Here is a 22,026-nt window from a genome sequence, read left to right on the forward strand (position 1 = left end):
TGAGCCAAAAAGCTCAGAGACAGCACCAAGGCCCTGAGTTCAAGCCTCACTACTGACAAAAATGTTTTGTTTTTTTAAGCACCCCAAAATGTGGTTGTGGACAAGATGGACAGAAGAGGAGAAATAACACTGTTGTAATAAGCAAAACAACCCAAAATGCTGTACAAAAAGGGCTGGGAATATGGCTTAGTGGTAGAGTGCTTGCCTAGCATGCATGAAGCCCTGAGTTCGATTCCTTAGCACCACATGAACAGAAAAAGCCGGAAGTGGCGCTGTGGCTCAAGTGGTAGAGTGCTAGCCTTGAGCACAAAGAGGCTCAGGGATAGTGCTCAGCCCCTGAGTTCAAGCTCAGGACGAGCAAATAATGATAATAATAATAACAACAACAACAGGTAGGAAAAAAGAAAAGCAAGTGCCTAGGCCACTGGTCATGGAAGCTGGAGAAGGTGTCTGGGCTGCTGTTTGCCATCATTGGGTTTTGGTCTGATATATAACCAAATAGGCTTCCATGACACTGGCAGCTTGTTAAGATTTTTCCTTTCTGTTGCCAGTGCTGGGGCTTGAACTCAGGGCCTCCTGCTCTCTGTTGGCTTTTTTTTTTTTTTAATGTCTGTCCTAGGCCTGAGCCCTGTCCCTGGCTTCTTTTTGCTCAAGGCCACTTCTGGCCTTTTCTACATATGTGGTGCTGAGGAATCGAACCCAGGGCTTCATGCATAGGAGCCAAGCACTCTACCACTAGGCCACCTTCCCAGCCCAATCCGTTGGCGTTTTTGCTCAAGGCTAGCTAGCGCTCCGTCACTTTCAGCTCTGCGGTCATTCACTGGAGATGAGTCTCTCAGGCTTTCCGCCCAAGCCGGCTTTGAACCTCCGTCCTCAGCTCTCAGCCTCCTATGGAGGAGTATAGGCGTGATCCGCAGCTCCTGTCCTGGCTGGGTTCTTCAGCCGTATGATGTCGACATACACCAGGATGGGAATGGCGTGGGCAGGTCTCCAGACACAACACGAGGTGGGAACCGAGGCCGGCTTGATGAGGCAGCCTGCCGGCGGGGGAGGCAGCAGAAGGGAAGCTTTCCAGTGCTTTCCATTCCAGAAGCGGCCCTAGGCAGAGGCCAAGAGGACCCACTGCCACGCAGGCCGTCAGAGTCCACAGCTCTCGGGGCGTCGCCCTGCCCCGCGTGCCACCCGGCCGGCACCCCGCGGGCCAGGAGGGAGAGGAGGCCCGGGCCAGGCTCCCGGCCGGCCTGCACGCTCCTGCCCACGCGCCTCACAACGGCAGCCACGGCAGCGAGGCGTGGCCCGCACCCCCCTCACCCGCGTGTAATCTGCAGCCTCCCGCCCCTGCCTGAGAACAGAGGTCACCCTCCCCTACCAGAGCACGGAGGACAAGCCCGGCACGGCGGGTCACACGGAGCCAGAGCCGGCCGTGGCGCTGCTGGGGATGATTTGTTACCCTGCGTGGACACCTCTGCCTTTCAACTTCATTACCTGTTGCTGTGTGTGTGTGTGTGTGTGTGTGTGTGTGCACGCATGCACCATTACTAGGGCTTGAACTCGGAGCCTAGATTCTATCCCTCAGCTTGTTTTTTTTTTCCCCCAGTCCTAGGGCTTGAACTCAGGGCCTGGGCACTGTCCCTGGCTTCTTTTGCTCAAGGCTAGCACTCTGCCACTTGAGCCACAGCCCCGCTTCTGGCTTTTTCTGTGTATGTGGTGCTGAGGACTCGAACCCAGGGCTTCATGCGTGCTAGACAAGCACTCTACCGCTAGGCCACATTCCCAGCCCTTCTCTGAGCTTTTTTTATTTATTTTCTTTCATTTTCTCGAGACTGACGCTCTACCACTTGAGCCACAGCTCTATTTGCAGCTTTTTGGTGGTTAACTGAAGGTAAGAGTCTCATGGACTTTCCTGGTTGGCCTGGCTTCTAACCTCGATCCTCAGATCTCAGCCTCCTGAGGAACGAGGATTGCAGGTGCGAGCCACTGGTTCCTGGCCTCATTATGGCCTCATTATTTTCAAATTGTGGACTTAGGCTACCCTAACCATTTTGAGGCGTGCAGGTCCAGGCTGGGGAATGGTGCTTGGTGGGAGAGAGCTCCTCCCTAGTAAGCATGATGGTTTTATTTTCCTTAAGACATGATAAAAGGGTTAATTTTATGTTATATTAATTTTACCTTCATAACAATGTTGATGGGCTGGGAATGTGGCCTAGTGGTAGAGTGCTTGCCTTGCACGCATGAAGCCCTGGGTTCGATTCCTCAGCACCACATAAACAGAAAAAGCTGGAAGTGGCGCTGTGGCTCAAGTGGCAGAGTGCTAGCCTTGAGCACAAAGAAGCCAGGGACAGTGCTCAGGCCCTGAGTTCAAGCCCCAGGACTGGCAAAAAAAAATGTTGACTAAGTCCTGGGTCAATCCCCATTTTACCATCCAAAAAATAATCTCGACTCCTACAATAACGTGTGCTGAACATTTTATATAACTCATTGTTAGTGAGGGTTACAGGCAGATACTTCAACTGATTCAAGGTGGTCCAGAGTCGCCAGGCAATGTGGCTCACACTTGTAATCCTAGCTACTGAGCAGGCTGAGATCCGAGGATGGTGGTTGAAAGCCAGCCCAGGATAAAAAGTCCATGTGACTCCATCTTCAATTAACCAACAAAAGACTGGACTAGAAATGTGGCTCAGGTGGTAGAGCACCGGCCAAGCAAACTGGAGGGCCTGGTTTCAAACACTGGTCCTAGAGCTGGGGACATCCATTTAGAGAGGCGGACACCGGCTGGAGGGGAGGGGCGGCTCAGAGGAGCCGCCTGACGGAGACCTGTGGGCTCAGCGAGAGCACAGGCTACGCTTTGCGGGTCCCCCCCCCCCCCGCCAGCACTTTCCTCCACAGTCATGTAAAATCCTGATTACAAATCCCCCCCCAACCCCCCCCACCCGTGTAGCCATGCAAGCAGGAGGCACAAGGCCGGGCGACCCATCTTCCATCTCCCACCTGGGGTCTGGACCCCATTAGGAAGATGGCAGCTCTGGCAGGGGGCGCTCCCCCCCCCCCCCTCGCAGTCTCACTGGAGGTGCAGCCCCAGCCCGAGGGCCACGGGAGCGGAGCAGCCTGCGGGCCTCAGGCGTCAGGAGCCTGGAGGGAGGGGTGGGCAGTCCGCTGGGGCCGGAGCTCGGAACTCCCTGTCTAGCGCCCGCTGGGCTCCGTCACCGGCACTACAGGAAAAGGAACGCCAGCTGGGTCAGGCGGGTGCAAGTTCCATGCTCTCCCCCAGAACACTGCCTGTCAAAGATTCACCCTTGGGCATGGCCCCCAGGCCTCCCAGAACTGTACTCTAATGGGACAGCCCACCCCGGTACCCACCTTAGCACCGCTGCTGGCCTTGCTATACTCAAACCAGGCCTGAGTGAGAAAACACAAACGTCTTCCACCTCATCTCGCCATCTATTCAGAGCCAACAGGCGTGCTGTGCACACCTGTAATTCTGGCTTTTTGATGATTCGTAGGAGATAAGAGTCTCATGAATGCCGGGTGCTGGTGGCTCATGCCTGTCATCCTAGCTACTCAGGAGGCTGATGCCTGAGAATCGTGGTTCAAAGCCAGCCTGGGCAGGAAAGTCCATGAGACTCTTATCTCCAATTAACCACCAGAAAACCACATGTGGTTCTGTGGCTCAATATGGTAGAGCGCTAGCCTTCAGCAAGAGCTCAGGGACAGTGCCCAGGCCCTGAGTTCAAGCCCCATGGCCGGCAAAAAAAAAGTCTCACGGACCCCACTGCCCTGGCTGGCTTTGAACCCCAGTCCCCTGATCTCAGCCTCCTGAGTAGCTAGGATTCCAGGTGTGAGCCACCAAGCTCAACTGGCTCCCAACCCTCATTGCTGACAGGACCCAGAACTCTGTATTCCAATGCTCGCAGCTCCATGATCTCTACCAGGTTAGTTCAGAGATTGGCTGCTGCCGCTGGCAACCACATCTGCCCACGGAGAAGGGCAGGGCTGTCCCCGGCCCACGCCCCACGGAGAAGGGCAGAGCTGTCCCCGGCCCACGCCCCACGGAGCGCCAGGCAACCATGCCCACGGCCACAGCTCCGGCCAGTCTGAGCCGCTTCCCTCCCAACCCCACACCCGCCAGCAAGCATTCATTCGACCAAACACACAGAAAAATAATTTATTTTAAAACAGCCAGACCTCAGCTCCCATCCCCCTAGGAGCTCCGAGGTTTGCACGGCCGCCATGCAGTGTAAACCACACACACCGTTCCACCGTAAGTGCAAGCTTGGAAGAGCGAACTTTCTCCGTGTGGACATAGAGAGGGTCGTGTTTGCACCCTTGGCCTGGTCCACATGGTCTTTTATTTAAAACAAACAACAAACCCAACAACACGAAACAGAACACAGTTCCAAAGCACATAAAGGCAGGACCAGGCAGCAGACCTGACCGTGTGACCGATATTCAGAAAGTGCATAATGAGGGTGCGCAGGTGAGGGGGGGGTGGGGGGGGGGACAATGTGATCGCTGTAGCACCATTAAGGCTGAGGTCTCGCCTGAGTGGCTGAGGGGCAGGGGCAGAGGTCACGAAGGCAGTTAAACAATGGCACAAAACCCCGGGAGCCCAGCAGGAGGGAGGAGCAGGGTGGTCCTGTCTGGCTCTCCCCCAGACCTGGAGGGTGGGCATCCCTTTCTGCCTTTAGCCATGAATTTGGCCCTCAATCGGTGGCCCCTCCCTAGCCACAGGGGCCCCAGCACTGGCCTGTAATACACGGCTAGCTGCGCGCGCATGCGCGCGCGCACACACACACACACACACACACACACACACACACACACACACGGCCAAGGGCAACTTGGCGGTTTGGCCAGCCCAGGCCAGGCACCCATGGCTCACGCCTGCAATCCTAGCTACTCACAAGGCTGAGATCTGAAGAGTGAAGTTCCAAGTTCGAAGCCAGCCGGGGAGGAAAGTCTATGAGACGCTTATCTCCAACTGGCCAGCAAAAAGCCAGAAGTGGAGGTGTGGCTCAAGTGGGAGAGTGCTAACCTTGAGCAAAAAAAGCCAAGGAATAGCACAAGACCTTGAGCTCAAGCCCCATCATGGGCAATAATAATAATAGTAATAATAGTTAATAATAATAAAGTTGGCAGCCCAGCGAGAGGCATCAGCAAGTAGAATGGGAGCCTGGGCCTTCTCCTGTCTAGGGGCCGTTGTGAGCACAGCTGGGCTGGGACACAGGTGGCAGGCTCCGGCCCCAGGGCTGCCAGGCAGCTGGGGCGCTGGTGGCCAACCACGGTTTATTCTAATGTCTAGAATCCTGACTCAAACGCAGCTCCTTTCCTCCATTGCAGCAAGCATGCCTTCCTGCTTTCCTGTCCTGTTCTAGGGTTTTTTGTTTGTTTGTTTTTGCCAGTCCTGGGCCTTGGACTCAGGGCCTGAGCACTGTCCCTGGCTTCTTTTTGCTCAAGGCTAGCACTCTGCCACCTGAGCCACAGCGCCACTTCTGGCCGTTTTCTATATATGTGGTGCTGGGGAATCGAACCCAGGGCTTCATGTATACGAGGCAAGTACTCTTGCCACTAGGCCACATTCCTAGCCCCTCCTGTCCTGTTCTAGAAGCGAAGGTCCCGCAGAGATCATGTCTGTAAAACTGTCCACTGCCAAGGAAGTCAAGAACTCTGAATGCTGAGAATCCGGAAGGAGGGTTCTCAAAGGAGACCAGCAAGCAAGCCTGGTGCCCCTGCTCCCCCTGCCCCCCCCACCCCCACTAGTTCTCTCCCCATAGGATCCGGGTTGCTATGTCCTCCGACCTTTGACTGGGGTTGCAAGTCCAGGCCTTACTCTAAGTCAGCTTTTTGGCTACCACTTGAGCCATGCCTCCACTTCCAGCTTTTTGCTGGTAACTCACCTCGGTTCTCAGATCTCAGCCTCCTGACTAGCTAGGGTTCCAGGCATGGGTGTCTCGCGCCTGGCTGCAAGGTAATTGTTCTTTGTTCTCTTTGGTGCTGGGGCTGCGCACACACGAGGCCCAGGCTCTGCAAGCTGTGCTCACACCCAAGGCCAATCTCAGACGCGTTGCCCTTAGGGAGGAATCAGTATTCCATGGCCAAGGCTGTGTCTGCCTTTCCTGAAAGGCCCCTCCCGGCTCCTCGTGTGCCAGCCCGGGCCCCCGAGGGGGCGCCCACCCTGGCATCGGAGGGCGGCGCTGTCTGGCCTGTGCAATGGACCGGGCAGGCTGGCGATGATCTCCGGGGGCCCAGGCGGCCGCACGGGGCCTCGGGGCTGTGCTGCTTAGAGGGACGGGAAGCCCGCCGGCCAGCAAGGCTGGACAAGACGCCCATCGGGGATCTGGATGGCCTCACCCACCAGGCACCTGCCAGTGCTCTTGGCTGAGGCCCGAGCGCCACCGTGGGACTCGGTCGCCCATGGGAGTGGGTGCCTTGTCTGTAAACAGGGCTGCCCACTCAGGCGCGGGCAGGCTCCTCCGGGGTCCTCCTGGGCTTCTGAGGGTCTCCTGCCTCAGGGGGTGCGGGGGCCCCGGGAGGGGAGGCCTGGCTCTGAGCGCAGCAGTGGCAGCTGCAGAGGGAGACGAGGCGCGAGCGGACGGCCTGGGTGCAGAGGGCGAACATGATGCAGTTGGCTCCTCCCTGGAAGGTGTTCCCGATGCCCTGGGGGCAGGAAAGAGGAAGTGTGAGTCCAGGGCTGGGGCGGTCCCTCAAGGGGGCCCCAGAACCTTTCCCTGCTCCCCCAACGGCACGGCGGGCAGCTGTGTTCCAGGCAGACCTGAGCCGACTACCTGGCTCAGACCCGCGTGGTGTGGGGGCCTACTGGCGGGAAGGATCTAGGATCAGCCAACTCTTCTGGTGCTCTAGGTTGCTGGAAAAACAACTGTGCGCAGACTTCCCGATCCCTCGCCAAAGCCCCCGTCTGCCTGAGGGAGGGAGGAGGCAGGGCCGGCGGCCACATTGGGGCCACGTCGGGGCGTGGCTTCCTGCAGGGGCGGGATGGGGCGTGGCCCTCTGCAGGGGGCGGGATGGGGCGTGGCTTTCCGCAGGGGTGGGATGGGGCGTGGCTCTCCGCAGGGGCGGGATGGGCGTGGCTTTCCGCAGGGGGCGGGATGGGGCGTGGCCCTCTGCAGGGGCGGGATGGGCGTGGTTTTCCGCAGGGGGCGGGATGGGGCGTGGCTCTCGGCAGGGGGCGGGATGGGGTGTGGCTCTCCGCAGGGGGCGGGATGGGGCGTGGCTCTCCGCAGGGGGCGGGATGGGGCGTGGCTCTCCGCAGGGGGCGGGATGGGGCGTGGCTCTCGGCAGGGGGCGGGATGGGGCGTGGCTCTCCGCAGGGGGCGGGATGGGGCGTGGCTCTCCGCAGGGGGCGGGATGGGGCGTGGCTCTCGGCAGGGGGCGGGATGGGGCGTGGCCCTCCGCAGGGGGCGGGATGGGGCGTGGCTCTCCGCAGGGGGCAGGATGGGGCGTGGCCCTCTGCAGGGGCGGGATGGGGCGTGGCTTTCCGCAGGGGGCGGGATGGGGCGTGGCCCTCTGCAGGGGCGGGATGGGCGTGGCTTTCCGCAGGGGGCGGGATGGGGCGTGGCTCTCCGCAGGGGGCAGGATGGGGCGCGCCCAGGGCGGCCGCGGGGCTGGGAGCAGACTCACGTGGAGGACGACCAGCACGGGCGTGCGCACGGCCGGGGAGCCGCAGAGGGTGAGGACGAAGCGCACGGTGCTCCAGACCCGGAGGCAGATGAAGATGAGCGGGATGAGGATCAGCTTCTTATCGGCCACGGAGGACGTGGTGCGCAGGTGCCGGTGGGGCCCCTCGCAGATGGGGCGGTACTCGGACAGTGCTTCGTGCTGCGGGGACACAGCCGGGGCGGGCCTGAGCCGCAGGGCCTCGCCCGGCCCAGCCTAGCTTCCCCCCACTCCGTCCCCTCGGACCCATCGCCTCGGGCGTCTCAACGACATCCTGGGCGTCTCCTGTCCAAGCCGCGGGACCTCCTCTCGATCAATGAAAACAGGATGACAGAACCCTTGCCCAGAGTCCACACCCGGCCTGCAGGCAGCCCTGTGGGTGGATCAGGCCCCACGTGGACTTGGTGGCTTGGCAGCACCACCCATGCAGTGAAAGCAGGCGCAAGGCTGGGCAGACCCTGTGTGTGCTGTGAGCCGGTTCTCCCCGGGAGCCCACGCCAAAGCCACGGCAGGGCTCCCCACCCACCAGGCAGCTTGTTTTCTGGAGAAAACTCCAGAACCCTTCCCCAATCAAGGACACAGGTCCTCTTTTGACCAGGATGACGTAATCACTAGGCACTCCCTCCTCCTCGGCCCTCGTTCTTTGTCTTTGAGATCCAAAGCTTCCGCCTGCATCCCTGAAGCAGAAGATGGAGTCAAATGCTGTCTTCCTATGTAATCAAACCTCCTTTCTCTGCCCCTTGCCATGTCTTTCTCTCTGTGCATAAGGACCGGCAGTCAGAATGGACATGGCAGACTCCAAGAGCTTGGGCCAAGGGTCCAAAAACTCTGCTCAAGTTGGGTGCTGGTGGCTCACGCCTACAGTATTTGCCACTCAGATGGCTGAGATCGGAGAATCACGATTAGAAGCCAGCCTGGCAGGAAAGTCTGGGATACATTTTTGTTTTCTTTTTCTGTGGCAGTCCAGGGGCTTGAACCCAGGGCGTGGGCACTGTCTCTTTTGCTCTAGGCCACAGCTCAACTTCTCTCATTTTGATTACTTCAGTGGAGACAAGGGTCTCCTAGACCAGGAGACTCATCTCCAATTAACCAGCAAGTAAGCCAAAGGTGGAGCTGTGGCTTAAGTGGTAGAACATCAGCTTTGAGCAAGAAATAGTGCCCAGGCCCCGAGTTCAAGCCTCAGTACCAGCACAAAACAAAACAAAAAAAAACCCAAAGGGGTGACACTGTCCAAAAAGAAATATACTCACTACCTGACGGACACAACTCTACATCAAGCAAAATAAAAAAAGGCGTTCTGGCCACCCAGGGTAATTAGGTGAGTTCCTTATACCGCTGATCATGAAAACCCCTTGGCCCTCCCTTCCCAGCGTCTAGCCCCCTCCACCCCACCCCATCCCACCCCCAATTCTCTGTAGTGGCCTCTTTAACTTTGACCTAAACTTCTAAGGGGAGGCAACTACCATGACTGTCCACACAGGGGCAGCAGAGGACCACGGTCCAGAAGCTGGGCTCGGCCAGGGGCAGGCCAGGGGTTCTGCCTGCTCCTCTCCCAAGGGAACGGTCCCAGGATGGCTCCAGGGTGGGCCTGGGCTTAGCCAGTGAGCCCACAGCCCCCGGGGGCGGCGCGGGACGCGGCGGGCACCTACCGCCCTGTTGATGTGCTTCCTGACCAGGAGGTACAGGAGAGGCAGCAGGACGTAGGCCAGCATCTCCCACAGCTTCCCGGTGAGCAGCATCCAGAGCAGGCGGTCCTCGGCCTCCAGATCGATCCAGCACCAGCCCACCGAGGTGTCCGAGGCGTCGTAGCCGATCTTCTTCAGGGCCACCGCGGTCGCTGTGATGGCCAGCGGGACGCCCCAGCTGAAGGGCAGCGAGGGAGGAGGTCAGCGTGGCAACGGCGACGGGCCGTGCTCTTTGGGGAAGGGGGACACGGACGCACCCACGTGGACACCCACCGCCAAGGCCCAGATCCGGGGACTGGCACCGGAAGGGTGCAGCCAGCTCGAGCAGGCTCCCACACACCCCGCTTCCTCCTGCGCCCAGAGGCGGACCTGGGCATCCACCTGCGCGTGCCAGCCGCGTGTCCGGGCCACGCAGACATGCCTTCCGCCAGCCGTGGGGGCAGGTGTGGGAGTAGGTGGCCTGGGGTCCCAAGGATGCAGCAGAGGAGGGGAGGCTTTGGGGGGCATGCCCCTGGTCCCTCCTCGGGGAGGGTACCCCAGAAAGAGGCAAAAGCACCGGCTCCGGCAGGGGCCCCTCTAAGGAGCTGACCCGCAGCAGCCATAGCACTGAGTTTAGGCCCCAGGATCGAGACTCCTCCTGACAAAGCCACATGGTGGGTCAGGGGGCATCTGGAAGCTTCTCTGAGGCCGCACGCGGGGCAAGGAAGAGATTGGCCTTTGGTTTAATAACTCATGTTCTCTGACCTTTGACCCACACGTGCCAATGCTCTTCTGTGTCTGTGTGGGTGTCAGTACTCGAGCTGAGGGCCTTGGAGGTGGGAGCCGTGCACCCCGCTTCCGGGGCGCCCGGGCCGGCGGGCGGGTGTGGGCTCGTCGGTGGAGCCAGGGCTGTGTTTAGAGGCGGGCGTGGCGGCCGCTGGGCACGCCGCGCCCTCAGCCCTGTGGCGGCTCCTCTGCTGAGCACGCAAGCTATGACGTGCTCAGTTAATATGTGTCGGGCTCTTCTGGGATTTCTTTTCAAAGGCTATCATTTTTTTTTTTTTATTTTTTTTTTATTATCAATTGAACATAAATTTTTTTTTTTTTACAAGGTGCTGTGCAAAGAGGGTGCAGTTACATAGTAGGGCATTGTGTACATTTCTTGTGATATCTTACAACCTGTTTTCCCATCCCTTGTCTAGGTCAGGTAGACCCATATGCAATATACAATGTATCAAGCACATATACAGTGTTCACAGACTTGGTCTCTACTGTCTCTCCATCTCCCTTTGTTAACAGTCATATGTCAGGGAGATCATGCCCCTTTGTTTTCTGTGTTCTAGGCTTGTCTCACTCAACATTATTTGTTCGAGTTCTGACCATTTCCCTGCAAATAACAATATTTCACCATTCCTAATCGCTATGTAGTATTCCATTGTGTATAAGTACCATATTTTTTGGATCCATTCATCTGTGGAGGGGCATCTGGGTTGTTTCCAAATTTTGGCTATTGTGAATTGTGCTGCGATAAACATGGAAGTACAAATGTCCTTTTGATATCTTGGGTTTTGCTGTTTAGGATAGATGCCTAGGAGTGGTATGGCTGGGTCATAGGGTAGGTCTATATTGAGCTTTTTGAGAAACCTCCATACTGTTCTCCAAAGTGGCTGTACTAATTTGCACTCCCACCAACAATGGAGAAGGGTTCCTCTTTCCCCACAGCCCCTCCAGCATTTGTTGTTTCCTGAGTTCAGAGTATAGGTCAAAGGCTATCATTTAAGCAATCATGACATGGCAGGATTTCAGCACTGGACGCAGCCCCGGCTCTGGGGGGGCGGATGGGCCTGGGGGGGGTCATGGGGGCCCGGGCTCTCATCTCCAGCTGGGCACCCTGTTCTGAAAGCCACTGGCTACACTTGAGCTGGAGGAGGCCAGCACTTTACCACTAGGCCATATTCCCAGCCCTGGTGCCAGACTTTCCATGTGCTCAGACCTAATCTTTGGTGGTGGTTGTTGTGGCAATGCTGGGATTTGAACTCAAGGCCTCATGCTTACTCTAGGCAGGCGCTCTACCTACCCCTTCGGGCACACCCTCAGTTCTTAGGTACTTTTCAGCCGGGGTCTTTCTTGCCTGGGGCCCAGCTTGGAGCACAATCCCCCTGAGCAGCAGGGAACCATCCTGCTTGTCTAGTTGGTGGAGACGGGGGAATCTCAGTAACTTCGTGTCCAGGCTGGCCTGGAACCAGCATCCTCCCAATCTCTACCTCTTGAGTAGCTGAGACCAGGCCTGAGCCACCATGCCCATCCTTTCCTTCAAGCTCTAGTCTTGGAGGGAGTGTGCCTCGCCACTGCATGGTTTACCGGGCCCTCCGAGGAGTCTGGAGAGCCGCTGGGGGCAGGAGCCACCTTCCCCTGACGCGGCGGGGCTCCCCGTCTCCACCCCGGGGCTGGCACACCAGCCAGGCGAGGGCTCTTTGGCTTGCTCAGTGTCCTGACCAGTTAAACGGGGTGCAGCGGCGGACCTGCTCTCTGTGATCTTGCCTTTGTAGATCTCAGCGAGGTGAGGTTTCGGGGCGTGCACCCCCACGCGTGGGAGCAGAGACGGCAGGGCTGCAGCCTTTCAGGTGGGGCAGGGGTGGAGGGGGCTGAGAAGCAGAGGCTGGGCAAACCCGAGCTCGGATTACAGGAGCCAGGGGGAGCCAGAAGATGGGAGGATAGTTCGGTGGGTGGCAGAAAGGTGGGATCTGGGGGCTGGTGGGGGTAGGGGGGACACAGGCCACACCCCAAGGCTGAATTGTGAACACAGAGGGTGGTGTGAGATAATGCAGGTGTGTACATGCGTGTGTATGCATGCGGATGTGTGCATCTAGAAACCGGTCACAGATTTCACTGATATCAAAGTAATGATGCAGGTGGGGGGGGGGTGGAGTCATACCCATAATCCTAGCTGCGCAGGAGGCTGAAATCTGAGGACCAAGGTTCAAAGCCAGCACAGGCAAGTAAGTCCATGAGACTCTTTTATCTCCAAAAAAAGCCAGAAGTGGAACAGTGTGTGGATCAGGTTGTAAAGCACTAGCCTTGAGCAAAACCACAAATAAATAAAGCTCAGGGACGGTGCCCAAGCCCTGAGTTTCAAGCCCCAGGATCAGCACCAAAACAAAACATTCCGGAGGTTAAAGTACCCAACCTGTAAACAATAATAACATGATTTACTATTGCTTTTGTCCAGCTCCACATTGCCAGCTGATTTTCCCAGAATGCTTTGGGTATTTTTTATTTGTGGTGCCAGGTTTGAAATGAGGGCTTGCTTGCTCAGCTGCTGCTATCTCTCAAGCTACACTTTCAGCCCAGCATGTTGCTAGGAAGATGGACTTTCACGGGACTTTTCTGCCTGGGCTGGGTTTGAACCAGGATCCTCCCGATCTTAGCCCTCCCAGTAGCTGGGTGACAGGTGTACGCTACCAGGGCCCAGATGCCTTTGGTGATTTTTTGCTGAACCATCAGCCAACATGGATGTGGTCAGCAAAGGCGAACAATTCCACTGCAGACACAGACCCAGCAACTTCTTTGCTGAGTGAGGAAGAAGTCTGCCCACAGTGGAGGAGTGTCTCCCTACCACGCCTGTCCTTGATACGGCCGCTTCCTGCCTCCCCCAAACACTTGGCTTCCGATCTGCCCCAGCACAGACGCCATCTCGGCTCACACCCGAGTGCAGGGGCGACGGCTGCGTCAGGACTGTGCTCTCCAGCACTTGCGCTGAGTTTTGCTTTTTCTCAGGCAAGGTCTCACTAAGTAGCCCAGGCTAGCCTTGAACTCTGAAGCCTCCTCCTGCCTCCGTCTCCCTAGTGTTAGGGTTACAAGCGTACACCACCAAGCCCGGATTAGGGGGACCAGCAAGCGGTGGCCCTCAGGCCAAATCTGGTCTAAACTCTGTTGTGGTTTTCTTAATTTAATTTTTAAAAATTGTTATTATCGAGGTGATGTACAGAGGGGTTACAGTTACGTAAGGCAGCTCATGAATGCATTTCTCTTGTCCAGAATCAGCACAATCCCTGGCACCTAGGTAAGTAAATGCTTGAGTTTTCTTGCTGCATAGCCACGCCCACTCATTTGCATGCCACATGATCTCATGTGTGACCACGCCCACTCATTTGCATGCCCCGCCTTCAGGCTGTACCGCCCAGTTTCAACTGGCATGGTGAAGTCAGTACAGCTGAAAATACTTTGGAACTTTGTTAGTGAACTCACTGGCCCCCTACAAGCTGGGGGACACAGACGCAGGGCACAGGCTATGGTGGAAGCGGGGAGGGGGGTTGGTGAAGGATGACTTGGGCCTCCCATACCCCAGGCCCAGGTGGCTGGGGTGGGCTTTTATTTCTTGTGATGATGGTTCTGGGGTTTGAACTCAGGGCCTGTGCTGTCCCTTAGGTTTCAGGCTCAGGGCTGGTGCTCTACCACTTGCACACCTCCACTTCCGGCTGGTTAATTGGAGAGAAGAGTCTCATAGACTTTCCTGCCCAGGCTGGCTTCAAACAAGATCCTCAGATCTCAGACTCCCGAGTAGCTAGGGTGACAGGCGTGAGCCACTTCTTTTGGTCTGAAGTCTCTTCCGGGAAGTAGAACAGGAAGTACCAGGCAAGCTTAGCCTGGGGTGAACAAATGCAGGCATGGCACTCTGTACATGACATGGAAAATGAACCATGGCTCAAGGGATGGGAAAGGGAAACTGCGGGAAGGCAAAGGAAGAGTGACATTGTCCAAAAGGAAATGTTCTCCTTACCTGACTGAATGAAACAGTAACCCCTCTGTACGACACCTTAGTAATAACAACGATAAAATTATATTTAAGGAAGAAGGGGGAGAATAATAAGAGGAAGTTGATTGACGTACTTTGTACACATGTATGGGAATGCTAGTGAAAACCCATTTGTACAAGTAAGTTACGCTACCTTAAAAATACAGGAAATGCTCAGGACAGTCTATGAGACCCTTATCTCCACTAAACTAAAAAAAAAAAAAAAAAAAAGCCAAAGTGGACCTGTGACTCAAGTGGTAGCACGCTAGCCTTGGGCAATAGAAGCCTACAGACATCACCCAGGCCCTGAGTTGAAGCCCCAGGATCAGCATTAAAAAAAAAAAAAGATTAGCCTGGGGTAAGCAAGCCACCTTTGGCCCTGAATTCCCCAGGGCTGATCCGGTGACCACAGGCAGGTGGCTGTCCCTAGAATCCCGGAGCCCTGGGCTCGTCGGTGACTTCCAGCTCTGCCCAGCCCAGGAACTTCTCTTCCGTGGTCTCTGCCGCAGCCCACACAGTTCTGCGGAGAAGCTGCCCACTGGTGGTTTTTGTTTTGTGTTGTCTTTTGGGCTGGTACTGGGGCTTGAACTCGGGGCCTCTTGCCCCTTGCTTGGCTTGTTCACTCAAGGATGGCACTCATCGCTTGAGCCGCCCCTTCACTTCTGGCTTTTCTGGCTGATTAATTGAAGATGAAAGCCTTCCCGACTTTTTTTCCCCCAGGATGGTTTTAAAGGGTGATCCTCAGATCTCAGCCTCCGCAGTACATGTTTACACCACTCAAAAACTGCTCTGAGAACAAACGGATCATGCAGCCATGTGCCAATTTAAGAAAGTCCCGGCTGGAACAGGAAGCCCAGCTGCAGGGAGCCAGGCTTGGAGAGAGGCCACTGTTGAGGACAATGGCTGCTCACAGGGCAGGTCGCAGGGCGGAGGAGAAATCTAATCAGCCCCAGGGCCAGGCTCCCCCGAGGTCTGGGTGCAGCTGGGGGTGGGGGCGGGGGTGGGGAGGGTCCTGACAAATGTTCCTCACACCTGACCACGGCCAGGCCAGCAGCCCTGCAAGCCTGGGACAGGGTCCTCGGGGCCCTTGGGACTGGAGCTGGACCCCTGCCCTGCACCGCCCCCCCCCCCCCCCAGGCTTCGCTGTAGCCTCAGCATATAGTGGAAAGCTTGGAAAGCCTTTGGGGGAACAATTCTTGTCCCCTTGGGCGTGCTGGTAACGTGGGGGTAGGACTCAGGAGGATGCTGTGCCCATGCTGTCGGTTCAGGCAATGTCTCAGTGCAAGGTCTGTTGCTATAACAGGCTATCACAGACTGCACAAGAGGTAAACCTAAGCTTACTGTGGCTCGTGACCAGCGGGCATCTGGGAAAAGAAGGGAGTGGACCAAACATCTCTCTCTCTCTCTCTCTCTCTCTCTCTCTCTCTCTCTCTCATGCTGGTACTAGAACTTGGACTCAGGGCCTGGGCTGTCCCTCAGCTTTTTCCATTCAAGGCTGGTGTTCTACTGCTGAGCCACTGTTCTACTCATGGCTTAAGGCAGCAAAGTCCATGAACCTCTTATCTCCAATTAAGCAGCAAAAACTTAGAAGTGGAGCTGTGGCGCAAATGTAGAGTGCCAGACTTGGGCAGAAAAGCCAAGGCAGGGTGAGGGGCCCTCAGTTCAAGCTCCGGTAGCAGGACAAGAAAAAAAAAATAGTGCAAAAAGAGGGCTGGAGGTGTGGCTCAGCAGTAGAACACTAACCTAGCAAACGCATGGCCCTGAGTTCAAACTCTAGTACATATAACCAAAACAAAGAAATGAACGAGGTCCTCCTCCTCATCACCAACATCACTGTCAAGGAGAATGTGCTTGTGGGAACAGCCAGCCGGAAGTACACAATCGGAACTCACTGAGAATCATCAGACAAACAGACTGAGAGACAGTCAGCAAAATAACAAGGCTGTCCTCTCCAAAACATCAGTGTTGTAAAGGAAGGAAGCTGGACAGACAGAAGTCAGAGAAAGAGACATGAAAAGCAGGTCAACGCTTAAGCGGGGTTCCCTTTGCTCTTCTGTCTCTGGACGTGGCTCCAGTCACAGACAAGAGCTGGGCCACGTCCACCCATCAGGTGACAGCATTGCTTCTGCACTACAGCCTGCACTTGTGACGAAGGAGCCTGCGCCTGTCCCCGGGCTTCGTGCTGAAGGGCTGAGGAATGAGGGGTATCGTGTCCCCACTAGAAAAAAATAATAACCGGAGCAGATACAGTTACCAGTGTAAAATGTCAATATCTGGGAAATCTCTTAAACTAAACATAAACTTGTTGAAATTGTTATTGTGATTATTTCTTTAAATGGGGGTCTCCTGATGTTCATCAGGCTGGCCTGGAACTTGCTCTGTAGTCCCAAGTTGTCCTCAAACTAGATTCCTCTGTCTCACTTTCCCAGTGTTGGGATTACAGGCATGAATCATCAGGCCTGGGTTCCTTTCTTCCTCCTCCTCCTTTTTCTTCTTCTTCTTTCTCCTCCTCTTCTTCTTCCTCTTCTTCCTCTTCCTCCTCCTTTTTCTATGTTGCTTCTCAAGACTGAAGCTAGGTAAGAACTCCACCACTGAGTTACACACCTAGATCTGTTGGAATCTTAATTTTTAAAAGTGTTCTAGTCCTAGAGCAAAGACAGACTCAAAAGGACACAGCCAAGAGCAAGGGAAGGAGTGACACTGTCCAAAAAGAAGTGTAGTCTTTACCTGACTTATATAACTGCAGCCTTCTGTACATCGCCTTTAGAGTAACTTTTTTTTTTTTTTTAATGTTGGGCACTGGTGGCTCAAGCCTGTAATCCTAGCTACTTAGGAGGCTCAGAGTGCTAACCTTGAGCAAAAGAGCTCAAGGACAGATCTCAGGCTCTGAGTTCAAGCTCCACAACTGACAACACATCACACACACACACACACACACACACACACACACACACACACACACGAGACAGCCTGTGGATTGGGTCAGGAGTAGGTTCCACTACCTTAACCCTGTGGCCGGGGCATCTCCTCCACTGTGCATGGAGCGTGAACACCCTGCTCATCTGGCTGGGTTACTACGTGATCTGAGCTAAGGAACAACACAGCATTTTGCAAAACAGCAGAGCCAGGTGCAGCTCTAGGTGAAATCCTATTGGCCTGAGGATGAGGGCTCAGCTGCCCTCCCAGGAGACAGGAAACGTAACTTTCTGCTTCAGGGCTTTGAGGGGGCCACAGAGATATGTGTGTGTGTGTGTGTGTGTGTGTGTGTGTGTGTGTGTGTGTGTGTGTACACTGTGTGAACTGGGGCTTGAGCAGGTTTATATGTGTACTGTGTGTAGTAGGGCTTAAACTCAGGGTCTAAGCACGCTCCCTTAGCTTTTTGGTTCAAGGTTAGCTCTTGAGCCACACTCCCTTTTCTGGCTTTTTGGTGCTTAGTTGAAGGGAAGAATATCACGGACTTTCTTGCCCAAGCTACCTTCAAACCACAATCCTCAGCTCTGAGCTTCCTGAACGGCCAGGGTTATAGGTGTACGCCATGTAGAGTAGTTTCTTATTATTAATGAGGAAATGGAACCTCACTGTTATAACTTGTTACCATTTTGACTACTAATGAAGTTAGACTTTTTTCCATATATGTTTCTCAACTGCTTTTACTATTTTGGCTGATTCTATCCTCCTTTGTCTTTTTTTTCTTCAGGACATTTGTGGTGCTTCTTTTGCTTGTTTTTAAGAAAATCAATTCCTAAGAACTTCTTATAAAATAAAGATATTCATCACTTTAAAAATACTTTCCAAGGCTGGAAGGTTTAAAGAAGATTGATTTTTAAGCAGTCCAAGAAGGTCAGACACCGGATGGCTGGCTAGTCTATGCCAGGGCAGATTCCTACATCCTCACCAGCTTTCACAACAACTAATAATTCTCTAGTGAGGTTCATAGGGAGCTGGGAGGATGGGGGTCAATGAATGAACCTGTAAGACAGGTTCTGCCAATTCCTGCAAACTTGGCCTTCCCTGATGAAATGTGGAAAAAAGAACTCCTACTCAGGTTTGTTGGGAAATGGGTCTGCTGTAGAACCCACACCATGTTCTGTTTATCACTTTAAAAGTAGACTGTAAGCCAGGTACCCATGGCTCACATCCATAATCCCAGCTACTCAGGAGACTGACATCTGAGGATCACAGTTCAAAGCCAGCCCAGGTGGGAAAGTCTGTGAGACTCTTACCTCCAATTAACCATCAAAAAATGGGAAGTGGTACTGTGACTCAAAGTGGTAGAGTGTTAGCCTTCAGTGAAAGAGCTCAGGGACAGTACCCAGGCCCTGAGTTCATGCTACACAACTGACAAAAACAAATACTTAAAAAGGAGACTGTATTCTGCCAGTGGCTCACACTTGTGATCCTAGCTGCTCAGGAGGCTGAGATATGAGGATCATGGTTCAAAACCATGGCAGAAAAATACATAAGACTTATCACCAATTAACCACCACCACCAACAACAAAAAGCTGGAAGTGGAGCTGTGGCTCAAATGGCAGAGCACCAGCCTTGAGTAAAAATCTAATGGACAGCATTCCGGTCATGAGTACCACCTCCAGTACACACACACGTACACACACACGAGGGTGGGAGTGGGAAGTTGAGGGAGAAAGAACCTCTGCTGTGGCAAAGACTCAGTCCTGGGTTCCTTCTTAAGTAGCCATGAACACTTGGGTTCCAGCTGCCCTTGAACCTGCACCAATGCCGGCTGCTCTCAGATTCAGACCCGTTGTCATGCTGGGGGGAGGGGGGAGGGGGAGAGGAGAGGCTGGCAGCTCAAGGCCCCCCCCCCCCCCCCGCAGATGCAGATCGCAGCCACAAGCTGGAGTGACAGGGTGCAAAAATCTTCCCTTGAGCAGCCGAGAAGCCGGTCCCCGGTTGCTCCAACAGCTAGGAGCGCAGGAGGTCAAGTGACTTCCCAGCGTGGGGCCTGGGCGGGTGACACCGGGTGACCCGCGTCGGCAAGCACTCCAGGACCTATAATTAGGGTAGGCTCCCGGGAAGGGGAAACCGGCCCGCGGTTCCGGCCGTCCTGACGCCCGCCTGTCCGTGATTCCGACATGACAGGTGGGGCTGGCCTTCTTCCCGCAGAGGGGGAGCTTGCCGACTCGCAGGAAGGCTGAGGGCCACGGCCCGAGCAGCCCTTGGCCATCGACCTCGCCCTCGAGCCCGGCCCTAGGGGCTCAGGTCTAGAAAGGACCACACTTGAAAGGGCGGTTTTTGTTGTTTTTCCAGCTTTACACCCGACACAGCACCGGGTTGAATTCCGCAGCCCGGGGCAGCCTGCCTCTCCACGGGGCATCAGCGGTGACCCAAACCGGGCGCCGCAAGAGAAAAGGGCAACGAGTGCGCCCGGGCTCTAAACCACCTGGACCGGGCTGGGGGGGGGGGGGGAGCTCTGCCCAGGTCCGGGAGGCGCCCAGGGGCGCTGTCGGATGGGCCCCCAGTCAGGGCGCCCAGGGGCGCTGTCGGATGGGCCCCCAGTCAGGGCGCACCCAGGGCGCTGTCGGATGGGCCCCCAGTCAGGGCGCACCCAGGGCGCTGTCGGATGGGCCCCCAGTCAGGGCGCACCCAGGGGCGCTGTCGGATGGGTCCCCAGTCAGGGCGCACCCAGGGCGCTGTCGGATGGGCTCCCATCCCTCCGCGCGCCCCGATCTGTCCGAGGGCACGACTCCCCCCCACCCTCCCCCCGCGCGCCCCACCGAGACCAGGCGTCTGGAAGGGCGCAGCGGGCCGCGGGCGGCCGGCGAGGCGGGCGGAGGCGGAGCTGGGGTGGGAAGGGGCGCCGTCCACCCACCTGACGCCGTGGAAGGCCCAGAGCAGGCGGTCGGCGCCGGGGCCCCGCACGGCCCGCACGATGGTGAGGTAGAGGTAGAGGGCGATCGCCACGGTCCAGAAGAAGGAGCTGGCGTTGGCGAAGGAGGAGAGCGCGCCCTGCAGCACGCAGTCCCACGAGGAGCCCGCGAAGTCCCGCAGCGCCCCGTAGAAGTAGGAGGCGGCCGAGAGCAGGTCGGCCAGCGAGAGGAAGAGCAGCAGGCGCCGCGCGCGGCTGCGCAGGTCCGGCCACAGCGCGTGCGTGGCCACCAGCAGCGCGGAGCCCAGCGCCGACAGCGCGCACGACAGCAGCACCACGGCGCGCTCCGACGGCAGCAGCACGGTGGGCGGCGCGGGGGGCCGCATGGCGGGGCCGGGGCCGGGCGCGAGGGCGCCGCGAGGAGGCCCGGCTGCGGGAGCCGCGGCGGCCGCCGTCTGGGCACCGAGGCGCCCGCGGCTCCCCTCCCGGAGCCCGCCCCGCCCGCGCCGCGGCCCCTCCGCCCCTCGGGCCGTCGTGCGCCCGCCGCCCCGCGCCCCCGGCCCCGCCCGCCCCGCCCCGGGAGTCGCGCCGCCTCGCCCGGGAACTCCGCCCGGACCGGATCTCGGTCCCGCCCCCGCGTCTCGGCCCCGCCCTCCCCGCGCAGCTCCGGGCCGGGCCCCGCCCCGTTCGTGGGCCCCGCCCACCTCCGCCCCGCCCCGACAGAGGCCCCGCCCCGCTCTCGGCCCGCCTCTTCCCCCCCCCTCACGGCCCTCCCTTTACAAGCCCCGCCATGGGCGCCCCGCCCTTGTCCTCCGTGCCCGGCCCTCCGCCCCGCCCCCGCTCCGCCTAAGGCTCCAGCCCCCCCTTCCCCCTCCCCCCCCCCCCCGTGCCCTGCCCTGGCGCCCCGCCTCCCTCGGAGCCCTGAGCCCCCTACACCCTTCCTTCCCCACGGGCCTCCAGGTTCCGCCCTGACCCCCCCCCTCCACCAGGGACACCCCTGCTCTGCCAGGTGGCCAGGACATCCTGTGCTCTGCCAGGCAGGAGTGGCATTTTAGGGCTAATGTTCCCTCTCTCCCTTCCAGCCAGCCGGGGTGGGGGGGGTGTGGGGGGAGCTGCACTGGGGACATTCTTTCCCCCGGTGACAAAAACAACTCCAGGGTAGGACGCACATTCCTGAAGCCCTGACACAGCGCCCACAGCCCGGACGGGGCTCACACTGACACCCCCCCCCCCCCAGGAATAGTTCCAGCCGGTCTTAGGATGAACCCTCAGGGGTGTGTGTGTGTGTGTGTGTGTGTGCGCGTGTGTGTGTTTCTTTTTATTCTTGAAGACAGTACTAGCAGAGGATTCCTTTGTACATTCAATAAGAACCTCAGGAATGTCTACTGTGGCTAGGCAGAGTTCTAGTTGAAGGAGATAGAGCAGTAACAATAAACAAGATAAAGCCTAAGTTTTGCTGCTATTTTGGGTGTAATATCCTTAGATAGCAAACTGTTGTATCTTTCTAATGCAACTTTTTTGTTAGCACAAGTTAAGTTGTACAAGGAGGGTTTCATTATGACACTTCCACGCGTAAATGCAATGTATCCTCATCAGCCTCATCCCAAATCCCATCCTCCCTGGCTCCACCCCTTCTCTTAATGAAAGTGTGCCTATCTGTCTTGGAGAAATGTGTATTTCATTCGCTTCTTTATTTTTAAATGGATCCTTTTTTATGTTAACTTGTAGCCAGCAGTTCCTTCTATATTCTGGCTATGAAAGCTATTTGTATGTGTGCGCGTGTGCCTCTGTGTATTCACACACCACTCCTGAGGCTTGAATTCAGAGCCTGGACCCTGTCCTTCAGCTTTTCCCTTCAAGATTAGCACACTACCACTTGAGCCACAGCTCCATTTCTGGCTTTTGGTGGTTCACTGGAGATAAGAGTCTCCTGGACTTTCCTGCCTGGTCTGGCTTCAAACAGTGATCCTCAGATCTCAGCGTCTTAAGTAGCCAGGTTACAGATGTGAGCACTGATGCAAATATTTTCTCCTATTCTATGGTGATCTTCTCATTTTCCTGATGATAT

At 56.6% G+C, this 22,026-nt stretch overlaps 1 protein-coding gene across 1 annotated transcript; it reads right to left on the minus strand.

Moving 5' to 3' along the window:
• Nucleotides 1-5,539: 5,539 nt before the first annotated feature.
• Gpr157 (G protein-coupled receptor 157) lies at nt 5,540-20,373 on the minus strand. Its single transcript, XM_048350187.1, has 4 exons — nt 19,962-20,373; nt 9,321-9,534; nt 7,636-7,833; nt 5,540-6,654 (listed from the first exon to the last, which is right to left on the minus strand). The coding sequence occupies exons 1-4, from the start codon at nt 20,342-20,344 to the stop codon at nt 6,451-6,453; spliced, it is 999 nt and encodes a 332-aa protein (XP_048206144.1). The 5' UTR covers nt 20,345-20,373; the 3' UTR covers nt 5,540-6,450.
• Between the last annotated feature and the right edge of the window lie 1,653 nt (nt 20,374-22,026).

The sequence above is a fragment of the Perognathus longimembris genome, chromosome 7 (genome assembly GCF_023159225.1).
Source record: "Perognathus longimembris pacificus isolate PPM17 chromosome 7, ASM2315922v1, whole genome shotgun sequence".
Classification (NCBI taxonomy): Eukaryota; Metazoa; Chordata; class Mammalia; order Rodentia; family Heteromyidae; genus Perognathus; species Perognathus longimembris.